Source organism: Tauraco erythrolophus, chromosome 4 (assembly GCF_009769465.1).
Source record: "Tauraco erythrolophus isolate bTauEry1 chromosome 4, bTauEry1.pri, whole genome shotgun sequence".
Classification (NCBI taxonomy): Eukaryota; Metazoa; Chordata; class Aves; order Musophagiformes; family Musophagidae; genus Tauraco; species Tauraco erythrolophus.
The window spans coordinates 39,083,434-39,098,390 of NC_141468.1; the positions used below are offsets into that span (position 1 = coordinate 39,083,434).

A 14,957-nucleotide genomic window follows, 5' to 3' on the forward strand; every position below is an offset into this window, starting at 1 on the left:
GTATTGCTGTTTGGAGGTACGCAAGCTGCCTGAAATAATATCATGGCTGAGAAGCCAGGAACACTGGGGCTGCTTCCCGGACACAGCCTGCTGCAGGGAGGAGCTGGGTGCTGGCCTTCTCTACTCCTTGAGATCATGCAGAAGTGTTAGGGCTGGTGTTATTTCTGTCTCACGTGTTTCTTCTCCCACTAGTTACACAAAAGTTCAAAGGTAAATTAATTGAAGGCGTGCTTGCATGACTTAATTCTTATAATTGGTATCTCTGATAGGTGCAGGACTCTAATTTACACATAAAGATCATTGTATTATGCTTGGAAAATATTTCTGTAATACAATTGAAGTATGCTTAGGACACGATTGCCAGACAGAAAAGAGCTTCAAGTTAAGAAGATTAATAAAAAGACAAAGAATGAGCAGTTTTCAAATTAGTTTCAGATTAATTTCAGAATAATTTCAAATTAATTTCAAATTCATTTCAGATTAATTCAATTTTGAATAATGAGTACCCTCTTTCTGTTGTGTAATACCTATAAATCACAGACTGAATAAAGTGTATTTTTAAATATTTATGTTTTTTAACTGATTAATCCAAATGTTTGGCATATGTTTTCAACATATCGCTAATTAGCAATATGTTGGTTTGCTCTGGCTTTTTCACTGAAATGAAAACAGGCATCTGAGCTTGAGGATTTGTACCAGCTAAAACACCAGCTATTTTATTTTGCAGTCTTGTTAGAGGAACATTTCCAGATCTGCTGGAAACTATACTCCCTGATCAAGTTGGAAAGATCTAAATAAAGGAAAAAGCAACCAGACCACTAAGATGTGGTTAGTCATAAACCACTAATACTAAACAAGAGTATTCGTAAATAAATGGTTTGTATTTTTGTCTTAACAAACTGTTCTGTGATAAACCTCTATCATCAGAAAATGATGCTTTAAAATCTTACATTGAAAGTGTCAATTAGAGCTGGTAAGAAAAGGTTAAAGTCAAAATATGGGTAGATATATTGACTCATTTTTAGTCAGCTCTTAATGTGAGAAATTGGTGTTAGTATCATAGTGCCAGGTCAAGCACAGAGCTCAGCAAGACCAAGATGTGTTAGTGCTGTGTTTTGAATCAGAAAAAATGTTATTCTCCCATAAAACACCAGACATAAGAGACAGGCCCACTGCAGCTGTGTTTCCCAGCTAACAAGCTCACTGAAAGGAGTCTCAACTACAACACACACACACAAAAAAACCTCAAACCACACACACACACACAAAAAGAAAAAAAAAACAGAAAGAAATTCTTATTAGTTCTCACCTCTAAGACATTTTTCTTCTTTATACACCTATTCCTACATGATCTGGCTTCTCATTGCTGAGGAAGTTCATCTCCCAGTTACGGAAATGTTCCCAACCCAGCTAGCAGCATGTGGAAAAGTATTTTGACCACTTGACTTCCAAAAGAGACCCAGATTGCCTCCAGGCCCACACAGAGGCAAGGGAGGATGGGTACCTGCTTTGATGGTCTGGAAACCTCACTTGAAGTACACCAGCATACTCCCAGGGTGGGGAGACAGCCTGCCTGGTTACTCCCAGCCTGCTAACCTAGAGCTGGAGGAATGGAGGAAAGCATGAGTCCTTTGCCCTGCTGCCAGCCCAGCAGCAGTGCAGGTAATCCCTGCTCCTACTCTCCTCCTGGGTCCACGGAGAAGGACGTCAAGCGTAAGTGTCCCAGTGAGTCTCTGCACTTCCTTCTATCCCTGCCTTCAGGAGGGTTTAAAAATTGTAATGGAAAGGTACACTCCGGAACTCAATTGTGTTGATGCATGCAGGGTTAACACCATCAAACCAGAGTGTCTTCCGAGCAGGAGCTGGAGTGTGCTGAGGGGGCTCGTGAGGTGGCTGGTTCATGCTCCCTGTTTTCACTGCGATGTGGAAACGCACACGGGAAGCCACAGACACCCTTGCCTTCCCGACACAGACCACAGGGTACACGGACATGGAGGCACACATAGTAGTTTGTTTCTTTATTTTGTGTAAACCTGATATCTTTGGTGGAAAAAGGACACTTTTCAGCAATGAGGTCAAATCTTTTTTTTTCCATTAGGCTGTTATGTTGCTTTCACTTTTCATTTAAACACTCGGGAGGGAAAGTTGTTGACCAAAATCATTGCTTCCTTTTTTCTTACAGTGCTTCTGCTAATGTTGAAAACAGCCATTGATGGCATTAGGTGCAAATCATTTGACACTGATTATATTCTCAAAGTTTTTATAATTGTGCAGTTTCTTAGGAAAGCAGGACTTCATGTGCCATATGTGACAGATATCTAACATGCCACTTGCTTTCCTTATTATTACTTTTTTCTCCACACAGTATTGCCAAGAGTTTTAGGTATTATCCTGACATTTTTTCTCGAGTCCTAACTCTCTGCGTAATAAGATATATCTTTCTCCGGTGTACGTTGACCCTTAGGATTGTATTACCTGAGTATCTCGAGAGTTCTGTCTAATTAAGGATTTTCTTGCAAACCCACCTTTAAGCACAAAGGAGATGAAACCTGAAAAGGTTCAGCATGCACAGATGGGGCACATGGAGAGATTAGATGTAGAGATCATTCCCTCTTTGTAAGGCCAGAGATGCCATCTGGGTGCAAGGAGGTAAGTTGATCTCTAGGCTCATTTTGGCTTTGGCCTGTCTTGTGACATGACTAACAAAGGCACTCAGCTGGCAGAACCCTTGCAACATGAGCCCCCATTTGTTGGTTATTGGGATAGTATCATCAGCTTCATTCAAATTATTATGATGCCGTTGGCAACATTTTGTAGTTGCCCTGAAATAAAGTAAAATCCTAAACTAGTAATGCGGAGGCCTCTACTGAGATCTGACAACAGAACCAATAGCACCTGTAGACAGCTATCTGCAGTACAGGGGTACCAACCTGAGCTAGTTGTCTAGCTGCCATTACAATCAATGAATAAATAGTCTTCTGGTCCACATATCCATGGAGATAAGGACAATGTTATTCTGATCAGATGTTGACATCCTCCATATGGTCGCTCTCTTAACTCCAAAAACCTACCTCTGCCTTGGCTACAAAAATAATCACTCTTGTTTGGATGGACGCACCTGCACTGTAGGTACATTCACACAGATGAATTCCACCTTTGTGTTCTCTAGCTTTGAGTGCCTTCATTGAGGCACTCGGGTCATAAATTTGGGAAGAAATGAGAGTCTGTTGTCTAATTACAGTATGCCTCACACCATGATCTCTGTGAGACAGAGGAGCAAGAGTTAACTATAAATCTTATGTTGAAAGAGCAAGGTAAGCTGGGATTCTTTGTAGTATTTTGGATCATCTCATCTCCAGTACAGAGTATTTAAAATACAGCTTTTCAGGGGGGGTGCTAAAATAGATGCAAAAAAAAAAAAACCAACACAAACAATCCAAAATGAACACAAAGGCAGAGCTCTCTCCTCCTTTTCCCAGTTTCTATTTAATCGAATAACATATTGCTAACTGATAAGCTTCAAACCTGTTAATTTAATACAGAACATCTATAACGATATATCAGAACTTAGGATTCTTGAGCCTCTGAACATCAGCTTCATGGTGAACAGGCTTACCAGAGTTGCGTAACTTAATCTCTCCTCATTTCTTTTGAAAAAGACAAGTGGAATTTGGTTTGGGAAATGAGATTATGTATCGAAATACAAATGTATATTTTCCTTTTGTTTATTATTTACTGCATATAATTCTTTATTGCCCTGATTGCCCCCACAGTGTTTGGAGTACCAGAGATAATGGGACTCCAGAAGGACTGAAATCCACATGAATGCCCAAGTGTTTTGCTGAACTCAATCCTTAGCTCTAGTGTCTTGTGTAATACTTGGAAGCCCTCCTTTGCTCCCATGGAAACACTGAAATGTCTCACATTTAGAAAATATTATGGTGGCTATTTAATAATGTTTTCTCCCTCTCTGGAAGAGAATTATTTAGATTGAGTGCATGGCAAATTAGTCCGATGATTTGATTTCCTTGTTTTTTCTGATCTCAGCCAATGATAGAGTGAATCATTATCAGCAGTTTCCTCTGAGGTGACCAACACCTGCAGTATTTCAGAGGATACATTTGTCTGTGCCTAGCCCAGTCTACTGCAGAACTCTGCCTACTTTACAGTGAGCCCAGAGAGAGGATTTACTATTCAATTTTTTGTTACTTTTGCCACTATTTTGTACAGTTACTATTCTCACTTAGAAAAACATTTGAGCAGCACCTGAGCAAGTTTCTCCTTTTGATAAGAATGCTACAACGTTAAATGCCTCCTAATCCTTTGGGTTCGTCCACTGCTCCTCACTTCCACAACATCTTCAACCAAAAGCTTTCTGAAATACTAGGAAGACTGTTGCCTTTTAGCTTGAAGATTTAGGCTTCTATTATGACATTTAGCTTGACTTTATCATCTCTTTCCAAAAAGGCGATCGGTATTTAGGCTTCTTCCTTTCTCCTCCCTGAAAGCTCTGTGGCTGCCCACATTTCCCACAGGACACATCTGTATTGTGGGGGCCAAGACCCTGTAAGTCACATGTTGAATGCTTAACTTGAAGAGGTCTTTGTCCTTTTTTAGACATAGCCTTGTAGCTAGTCATCTCAGCAGAGGTACTTATTAGATTTGTAAGGAGCTTCACGTAGTTACAGTTCTAGAAGACAAGGGGCTCCTTTTCTAAATATAAAAAACATATCTTACAATTGCAAAATGGAAAGCATCTTGATACTTTCAATTGATCTTTATGCTAAGACGTGTTTTATTTTCTCTTTGAGTCATCTGTTCATCTCTCTCCCAACATTCACTGTGGATTTTTTATTTGACAGAGTCCACATTCCTTCCTCCAAAAGAGTTTAGAAAGAATGCGTTTTAATGGCAACTCTGTCTGCTGCTGCACCTGTGATCCCTGTCCCCATTCTTGCTGCAGCCACCATTACTAGGGACAGGAGAGACAATATCAGGAGCAATCACAGCAGTAGTGGTGGAAGAGGCCTGGGCAGCCACTGCGCCAGACTCCGGTTGCCTATTCCTTAGCTTCCAGAATGGCCTTCATGCCCTGGAGAGCCAAGTAGCTTGTGATGACAGTTTTGTTGTGTTTTGCTTCAAACATGTAAAAGCTGATGGGCCACCTACAGCCTGCAATGCCAGTGCTTTGCTTGAAAATGGAGTATTGAACTCATATATAGCACTTTGTATCCATGTGTCCTGTAAGAACTTGCAAAGGAAGATAAACATCATTACCCTGAATTACAGATGGATAACTCAGACACCGGTAAATGAACTTGACCAGTGCTGGCTATGTGGCCACTGTCACTTGGAGGTACAATCCAGACCTCCCAGTGTCCTGCCAATGCTTGAGCCTTTGTAAGAGGGAAGAGACAACAGTGAACGTGGATCCGCAGTGGCTCCCTCCCTGCGCCTGCCAGCCCGGCTAGAGAGGAATGAGACAGGTGAACACAAAGGGGAACAGCAATGGCAGGATGGCTTCTGCGGTAAACTTAAGCATGTATGATGTCATTGCCCAGGATATTCATGCCCTGCAGGAGTAATCTTTCCTAGTCTGGTTCTAAGGCTCAGCTACTGTTTTTTTTTTCCTGAACCAAACTCCTTGGTTCAAAGGCCACAGCCTGGAATGATCCACATCAAATGGGAAAACACAGAAGAAACATATCCTAACAAGTCATTCATAAGTCAAAACAGGATCCAAAACATGAGGGTTCTTTTTCTGCAGTTCTGTTAAGGCTGTATTTTTTTACCCAGTGGCAGAAGTAAAGCTCATAAATCTGGTTAAGCAGGTCTCACGAGCCTACCACATTTGAGCAGGAACGTTATAGTCCTAAGTATATAAAATACTGCCATGGAAGGAGGACTGTGATTTCAATAGCACTTTGTCCTGTTGCAGAGTAGGAATACAATTAATGATAGAAAGTCATGAAATGGTAGTCCTTGTTTCTGCAGAGATCATTAAATCTTAACAGTGTTAGCATAGAATCATAGAATCACAGAATGGTTTGGGTTGGAAGGGTCATCTAGTTCCAACCCCCCTGCCATGGGCAGGGAAACCCTCCGCTACACCAGGTCGCCCAAAGCCTCATCCAACCTGGCCTTGAATACTTCCAGGGATGGGGCATCTACAACTTCTCTGGGCAACCTGTTCCAGTACCTCACCACCCTCAGAGTGAAACATTTCTTTCTTATATCCAATCTAAATCTCCCCTCTTTCAGTTTAAATCCATTGCCCCTGTCCTTTCACTACATGCCCTTGTAAAAAGTCCCTCTCCAGCTCCCCTGTAGGCCCCCTTTAAGTACTGGAAGGCTGCAAGTAGGCTGCACTGGAAGCATCTTATAGAAACCTGTAATGAACCATAGTGGTTCAAAACCATTCTTGGGGATGACTTCATTCAGCATGAAATGGAAGAGAAGGCACTCTTGCATTTACTTCATCAGTAAAATGAAAACACCTAAGGCAATGAAGAGGCGGGAAATTTGTAGATGATCTTCCGCTGATCCTGACAATTTTTTCTGGAAACCATTCTTTGCTTGCAGAGCAACAAGAGAGTGCAACATCCCTAATCCTCCCCTCCTACCCATCCCTCTGAAAAAAAAAAAAAAAAGGAAATGGGCAATGGTTTGGAAATGTGCAAAAGATTCTCCTGATCTTCTCTGATTAGAAGAAAGTCTGCCTATGCCTACAACATCTTGGTCCACCTGAAACTAGAGAGACTTGCCTGTCTCCTCAGCATACAGCTGGGGAGAGTAGCTTTGCACTCCTAGTGCTGCCTCACAGCCTTGCTTTTCAGAAACGAAGTAACGCAATGGACTGTGTCAGGAATTCAACTAAAAATGTCCTTATGAAGACCTAAGGCTAATTTGCATGTAAACTGTTACTCCAAGCAAGTTTATACCAAGACATGGCAAATTACTGAGCAGTTATACCAAACCAGCGATACAGCATTAATCCATTAGTACAGTACCCATCCGGGACTTTCTGCAGGACTAGTCCTGACGGAGGCAGACCTGTGCTGGCTGGCTCTAACAAAGCTCAGCAGGGACTAGTCGTGATTGTTGTTTGCTTGCTTTTTCCATACCTGCACAAACCATTCTACGTGACTGACTGACGTTACTTTCAACAGTTCCCTCCTTTTTCAAGACTAGCTGGACCTATTCTTGTGCGAGGGGCTGTTACCTGAACTGGCCAGGGCTGCTCCCTGTCGAGCAGCTGTGATTTACTCCCAGACCTTGAAACCTGTTCATTTATATACCCTGTAATTCCTTACCCGAGTAGCAAGTGTTACATTTTCCAGTAAAGCCAACTCCTAAAGAAAAACACAGAAAACTATCTTGTAAATGTAACTAAAGCTTCAAACTAGTGTTTAAGTACACCAGCTCCTTTCTGCCTCCCCAGTCTTCTACTATCGGGTACAGAAAGGATTATATAATCGAAACTCATGCAGACACTTTTTAGTAGAGAATATTGTAGTTAGTCTTTTCTGTAGGTGGGGTACTCAGTCTGGGACAACTCTCTGAGAGCTTTCCCTGTTCAGCAAGTAAATTTGTATTTCAGTAATAGTTCTATTGTAAGATCTGGGTTCACTTCCCAAAGCTGGATCACCAGCACTTGCCTTGAGATGAGATCCAGCTGTGCAGCTCCCTTCCTTCTTCTGCCCTGGTTTCCACATGCACGGATTGGAAAGGAGTACATGTGCACTTTAATAAGGTCCTTTATTATGGACAATTGGGAACTGGCCACGAGATTTGCTCCAGACAGAACCTTTGCCTTTGCAGAACTGAGCACACATAAATTTGGGTCTCCTTGTAGACTTTGGTCTTGATGTGGTAATACAGAAAAAAAACCTTCTGTTTTTTTTTTTCTGAGCCATTAGAATGTTTAGCTACTAATTTAAATATAAAGGAAGAAAAGATTCTTGACACCTTACATTTCTTATTTAAAGGAATAAAACCTTTTCCAGCTTCTGTATCATCCCATATGCTCCACTTCTGCCGTCGTACTGTCTTTAAAATACTGCAATTCTAGTAATACCAGCACAAACAAGAGAGTGCAGGCTCATCCAGTCAATCATATTGTCTATTAGAAGATAAATATTTTGTTCCCTTGAATTAAACCAAAAATATTAAAATAACCCCTCTAGAACGTGAATAAGTGCTATGTTACATGTTTTGACAATATCAACAGCATAGTGGAAAGCTGACTGCATGTTCCTTCTTTGGACATGTCCTTCATGCACTACACGGAAAAGAAAAGCATTTTAGTTGTGTTCACTCCTTAAAGCTCTTCATGGAAACAACTCATTAAAATTGATGAAGAAATTTTACATTTTGTAAAATATACGGATTATCACCAAATATATTTCTGATCCTGCACAATGTAGTCGAGCAAAAGAAACAATGTTTCTCATCAAACAAACATGTAGGTTCACTAGAGCAAGTTTCCATGTTTTAAAGGTGCAATGGTTTCACTTTCCTTCTGTTTTCATTAGTTTGACTTCATGATAACCCAAAGCAGCTGCTAAAAAACCTCACAACTCCGCAGATGAACGATTTAAAAATCTGGGCTGTATCTTCCAATGTTACAACTAAGTGAAAAGCAAAACTCAGTATTTATAAAAAATGCCTGGAATCCACATACTGCTAAATAGTGTTATCAACTTAATTACAGAAGCTGTAGAACACTCACAGGGTACATTCACGCTGACAAGCCCCAAGTGTAAGCCTAGATTTTGTAATGGATTTGGAAGAAACTGGAAACAATAATGTTGTGTCTGTTTACTTTTTTTATAATCAACATTATTCCACATTTGTTTTCTCATCTTCTTCTCAGTTTGAATATAAAGTGGAATAGAAAAATAATTCAATTCTGCAAACATGAAAATTCTGTTAGTACAGCTAATTGCATTTTAATATCTATGTACAAAGAAAATAGCAACACAAATAAAAACTAGGCAAAGGATAGCGTGCTCAACTTGAAACATTTGCAATTTCAGTAATTGTGAATTACTTACTTAGGAAATATATGCAGTACATATAATGTGCACAAATACACACACACCTCCAACGCCACGACATGCTTTTTTTTTGGACTAAAATATAACTTTAGGTTCACAAAACCTTCACCCATAACTGGTGAGAGCTCTGTAGTCACATCTGTGTACTAAAGGGGGTCAAAAAGTTAATCTGTTAAATATAAGCCATTCCACTGTGATGTCCTTTGGATTCTAGTGTTTTGGACAACAACAAAACATTAGACCAGATTGCTCTCCTGAGGAGCAGAAAATGATAACATGAAATGTAGAAAGAAGACCTAAGATTTTCTTTAGTGACAACAAAACCCAATTTTTTTTTTTTTTTTTTTTTTGAGCTATATTCTTCCCTATTCTCTGCCTGGAACAGTCAATGATACGTCTGGCTCCCAGAGTGGACGCCAGGTTGAATACTGTCTCATCTGACATCTAGCTCTATTAACTTCTGCTACCATTGTTGCCAGAGGCATGAGGCCGGCATCATCCTCAGTGAAAGCCACAGCTGTGACCTCATCACCTTGTAATCAAGTAATCACCTTGTTCAGCTGGTTTTGGTGGGAAAAAGAGGAACGTGCTGCTGAGGCTCCTCCTTGCAAACAAGCATGCACGTTATGCAGCCGTGCACGTGTCCCACTGCTCTTGAGAGCCAGCTGGGACTGCATCAGAAGTCCTGCGTGGTGCCATGGGAACGCCTGGGTTTCAGGATCCAGAGAGCTCAGGGGCAGACAGGCAGTTGTACTTCTCAAAGAGATCCTTAGGAGTTTAAAACCAGAGGAAAACTTATTCAAGGAGCTTCAAAATCTGATCTCCACATAAAATACAGACTCTACGGAAAGACATAACAGGATTATTTACAAGCTGTAGGAACTACATCTGACTTGGCATGCATTGTAATGAAAACAAGCACACCTTGAATGCTTTGTAATTAGTAAATGTGTTGTGATGACTTTTTATTGCAGTATACCGCCAATTTCGAAGACTATATTGTCATGATTTGATGACAACCACAAATCAACAACATTGACAATTCTAACACGTTTACAGAAGACTTGTAAGTTTGATTCTCAGATCTGTGTCTTAGAACATACTGATTCTTCAGCTCTTACCTAATGGCCACATTCTCTCGAATCTATGGGGCTATTTGTTTGACAACCAAATGTGGCTTCATCCTAGCTGTCTCAGTGAAGAAAAAAGATGGAATTCTCACCCACAAAGCAAATGGTTCTAGTAGTCATGATGAGTCTTCTCAGTGTATCCATTTGTAACAGTGCTGAGCTAGTCAGAGCTTATCATACTTACTTATCGATATATATTTTAAATTAGTTTAAAAAAATCAAGGTAGGTGCAACATCACAAAAAAAGATATACTGCATAACTTCCATCAACATGAAGGGAAGAGGAAATGTCACCCTAAAAACGAAACCCCACGATATACAAACAGATATCGACAACACCAGAGGATTTGTCTTCACATGGGCTGTTAAATTTCATTAACTGAGAATCACTAGACCTTTACAAGATAAAGCAGTACGAGCAATTAAATTCCCAATAACTCAGAGCCTAACCATGTTCCTTATCTGGAGAGTCAGGACTTTCTCCCAACTCTTTTCTTTTTGTGTTTAAGACTAAATTGTGATCTTGCTCATATCATCTTCTTTCCCTGTGACTTCATCAGACAATCATGAGAAGTTTTAGGCATTAACACTAGAGAGCGGAGTTACCCCAACATATGCCAGCTCTGCTATTTTTACTGCTTTGAACAACAAGCAAACAATGCACTTAGCATTTTAGAAACAAACAAACAAAAATTAAAATAATAAATTCCATTTAGAAAAATAATTGCTTTATTGTTGTCACGCCTTCCTGATCGGTTGCCCAAGTCTTAAATACCTCTCACAAAATAATTTATACGCTGCAGAACAGCTTATTGAGCAATGGGGCACATTTTGTCTTATGGCCACCTTAGTCATTCCTTGTTACCATGACTGGCGCCTTTGACCATTGCAAAGCTCTACGCCGTAACCTTCCCAAGTGCTGTTACAGGGCTGCAAGCCCTGCCTGCCCCGGGGCCCGTCTCAGGTCGGAATGGGGATGAAGCTGGTCGATTTGGAGTGGGGCGACTCTCTCCAGGTGTTCAAGCTGTGGGTTGGGCTTCTGTTGTTGGTAAAAGAAGTCTGTCGCCTGCTGTTGCTGTTTGAATCTTCTTTACTCAGCGTTCGACTTATTTTTTGGCAGCAAGGGAAGCTCTGTATGCAGTCTTGCAGGAGGTGCCCGCTGAAGAACATGTAGATCCACGGGTTACAGCAACTATTCAGGCTGGCCAACAGAGCCGTGACGGTAGTCGCAGTGTTTTCAGAATCTAGGAAGGGGGAAGAAAGCGGTTTAATCATCGAATGAACATTCGCACCGTTCAGTCAATTACTTCATTAACTGTTGGGTTTATTTTCCTGAATAATTCTAGTAAAAGTTGAACAGCAGCATTTGAAATGAATAATGAGGACATAATCAGGAAAGTTCTTATTTATGTAAGGCTGCCACTGAAGTCAATGGGAACTTGACTGAACAGACTTCAAAAAGCTGTGACAGAAGAAGTTGTGGGGCAATTCATCCGAAATAATGCTTTAGTCCTCTTTCCACTGATGTTTATCCATGTGTTGATAAGCTCATGCTTCAAATACTGAACAGTTTTTATTCAGACTTTTGTTTTAAAAATTGGTTACCCTGAGAGGCAATGGCAAAATTCCCACTGATTTCCCACAGCTTTCAATAATACTGAATTTTCTTGTATACATTTGCATGCTGAAAAGTACTGAATGCTCAAGTAACTACTGGCTTGTGAATCAAATCTGGATTTCGGAGGTTGAACAAATTTTACTTAAGGGAAAAAAGGAAGTTAGCACTGTGCCATAAAGCAGTTATGGGCTTCTACCTTCAATAACTAGTTAAATTATCAAATACTCTAAATATGTATTTAGTCTAATCAATTACTAGTGACCATTCTTTGTAAATATTGAATCTCCAAAGAAGTATAATTGCTATGTTACGCAGTTCCGTAATATTTGAAGAATCTCTTCAAACAAACCTAGCAATACCCATCTGTTCAATTAGGTTTGCATTTATTTTAAAGTTAAAAAAAATAAATAATAAATAATCTATTTGTCTGCTGCAAGCCTTTCTTCCTCTGTAGAGACCTGCATGTTAGGCTTGACTTTTGTCTCATTACGGGCAATCAACACTCATACTACAGGAAGTGGTAATTTCGGCATATTAAAAAAAAAAAATCGGAGTTCCAAGATTTCCATTTGCCGCTTTCTCATTATGAAGAAACAGGGTATGTGCTACTATGTTGCCTGTCATTCCCTATGTAATAACTTCTAAACTCGCCAGTTATTTTCAGGCAGATCTAACAGAGGGACAGCTATCTCCAAAACACCGACTTGCCACTGTTTCAGGAGAACTGATGGCTGACTAAAGGAGCAGCTCAGAGCTGCCTGCCCTATCGAGAGGAAGGGTTCGGGCTGTGCTCAACCCCGTTATTAGACAGCAAGGAACGCACATGCTTAGTAAGTTCCCCCGCTCATACAACTACTGGTGACATACATGTGTGTATGCTTAATCATAACACAAAAGGTTTCTAAAGTCTCGTTAATCGGCAGCTTCAAAGGGAAGAAAATGCTGCTGCTGCTGCTGCTGCTGCTTCAAACTATCGCAGCAAGTATTTCGGTCCCCGTCCGCTAATTTCGCTGGGGATGAGAACGCAGCGGCTGCTGCTCCTTTCCGGGTGCCCAGCTGCCCCCAGCAGCCGCTCCGCTCCGGCTGCTCCCGGCACAGGTGGAGCCGAGCGCCGCTGCCTCCGCGCCGCAGCTCCCCGGGGCCGCCCCGTCCGGGAGCGCGAGCGGTGCCGGCGGGGCGGCCCCGAGGGCGGCGGCGGCGGCCCGGAGGGCTTGCTGGCCTCGCCGCACCACGGCGCCTGCGGGGCGGGGGGCGTTCAGCCGCTATTCCTCGGCGGGGAGAGGGGCTCGTTCAACGAGACGGCGCGCCCCGGTCCCGCTCTCGGTTTCCGCGCCCCATCTTCCTCACGCTCGGCTCAGGACCGGGCAGCGCCCCGGGAAAACGGGCTGCGACCCCGGAGGACCCCAACGCGTGCCGGTTCGGCCGGGGGGAAGGTGGCGATGTGCCCTCCCGGTGCCCGCCGGGGCCTCCCCGTCACCTACCGACCCAGGGGAAGCGCTGGTCCCAGACGGACCACATCTGGATGGTGAAGAAGGGCGCCCAGCAGACGACGTACGCCGAGACGATGACGAAGGTCATCTTGACGGTGCGGATCTTGGCCCGGGAGATGGTCTTGACGCTGCTGACACAGGGGGCGAGCAGCAGCCCCCGCCGCGGGCCGCCGCCGCTCGCCCGCCGCCCGGCTCCCTCCCCCGCCGCCGCCGCCGCTGCCTCCCCCGGGCGCGTCTTGCCCCTGACGTTGCGCCAGATGTGGTAGCAGATGAAGCCGTAGCAGGTGACGAGGATGAGGACGGGCGCGACGAAGATGCCGCCGGTGATCCAGGTGATGTAGGCGCGGGGCCCCCAGGGCATGATGAAGTGCGCCCAGCAGTCGTAGACCTGCGAGCCGCGCTCCACCTCGCTGAGAGAGAAGATGAAGTACTGCGGGGTGCTGAGCAGCAGGCTGAGCGCCCAGGCGGCCGCGATCATCCCGTAGGAGCGCTTGGTGGGCTGCTGCAGGGTCTTCAGCGGGTGGCAGACGGCGATGTAGCGGTCGGCGGTCATGGCCACCAGCATGTACGCCGAGGCGAACATGCCGAAGACCTGCAGGTGTTTGACGACCCGGCAGAGCCCGTCGGGGCCGTGGAAGCGGTGGGTCACCTCCCAGCAGAGCTGGGGCAGCACCTGGAAGAAGGCCACCACCAGGTCGGCCAGGCTGAGGTGGCGGATGAAGAGGTGCATGCGGGACGCCTTGCGCGGGGTGCGCCGCAGGGCCAGCAGCACGCTGCCGTTGCCCACCACCGCCACGGCGAAGGTGACGGCCAGCACGGCGATCTCCAGCTTCGCCAGCTCCTCGTCCCGCCCGAAGGGGTCCCAGCCGCCCACGCTGCCGTTGGGCGACCCCGACCACGCCTCGGGACTGGGGCTGCTGCCGCCGCCGCCGGGCTCCGCCGCCCGCCACCGGCTGCCGTTCCCGGGCGAGGGCGCCGCCCGGGAGGAGCCGGCGCCGCCAGCGAGGCGCATGGAGGGGGCTGCGCGGCGGGGCCTGGCCCTGCCCGACCCCTGCACGCCCGCTGGGCCGCCGCCGCTGCCCGCCGCCTCCCGGCTCCGGCGGCGCGGAGCGCCGGGCCAGGTGCCTTTATCCCGCCGCCGCGGGAGGCGAGGCGAGGCGCGGGGAGGCGAGGGGGGAGCTCCCGTGCCAGTGGCTGCCCAGCGCCTGACGCCAGACCCTCCTTCCCCCGGCTGCCGCCGCCGCCCCGTCCGCGCCCCGCGCCCGCCCGCCCCCGCCGGCGGGGGAGGCTCTTCCCAAAAAGTGCTGTTCCGGGGACGAACCGGGTTTGCCACCCCTTCCCTGGCTCCGTGGAGCCCGACGGGGCGGGGAAGCGCCACGGGGCAGCGCGAAGAGCTGTTCTGGCCGAAGAGGTGCGCCCGGAGAGCTCCCTCACCGTCACTTAACGCAGCTCTTAAGAGTTTAATTGAGAATAAAAACGTTGCCATAACCACACAGAGTAGCTGGAGGTCTGCCAGTATGGATCCATGCACCCCCGAGCCCACTTCTACCCAAGGGAAAGGAGCGGGTGGATAAGGGGTGCTGATTTGGCTCTAAGAGGAATCCCGTCTGGGCCTTCGGCATTTCAAAGTGGTGCTGGGATAAATCCTGGCAAATAGAAA

The 14,957-nt window shown here is 45.0% G+C and overlaps 1 protein-coding gene across 1 annotated transcript; it reads right to left on the bottom strand.

Annotated features, from left to right (window-relative positions):
- Positions 1-11,149: 11,149 nt before the first annotated feature.
- On the bottom strand, positions 11,150-14,309 carry AVPR1A (arginine vasopressin receptor 1A). Its single transcript, XM_086610277.1, has 2 exons — positions 13,289-14,309; positions 11,150-11,433 (listed from the first exon to the last, which is right to left on the bottom strand). Exons 1-2 carry the CDS (start codon positions 14,307-14,309, stop codon positions 11,150-11,152), a joined length of 1,305 nt encoding a protein of 434 aa, XP_086466403.1.
- Between the last annotated feature and the right edge of the window lie 648 nt (positions 14,310-14,957).

Excerpts from the sequence above, each read along its gene's own strand:
- AVPR1A (XM_086610277.1), bottom strand. The coding sequence starts at position 14,309 with ATGCGCCTCGCTGGCGGCGCCGGCTCCTCCCGGGCGGCGCCCTCGCCC. Across the intron at positions 11,434-13,288 it reads CCAGCGCTTCCCCTGGGTCG|ATTCTGAAAACACTGCGACT; the intron begins GTAGGTGACGGG and ends CCCCCTTCCTAG.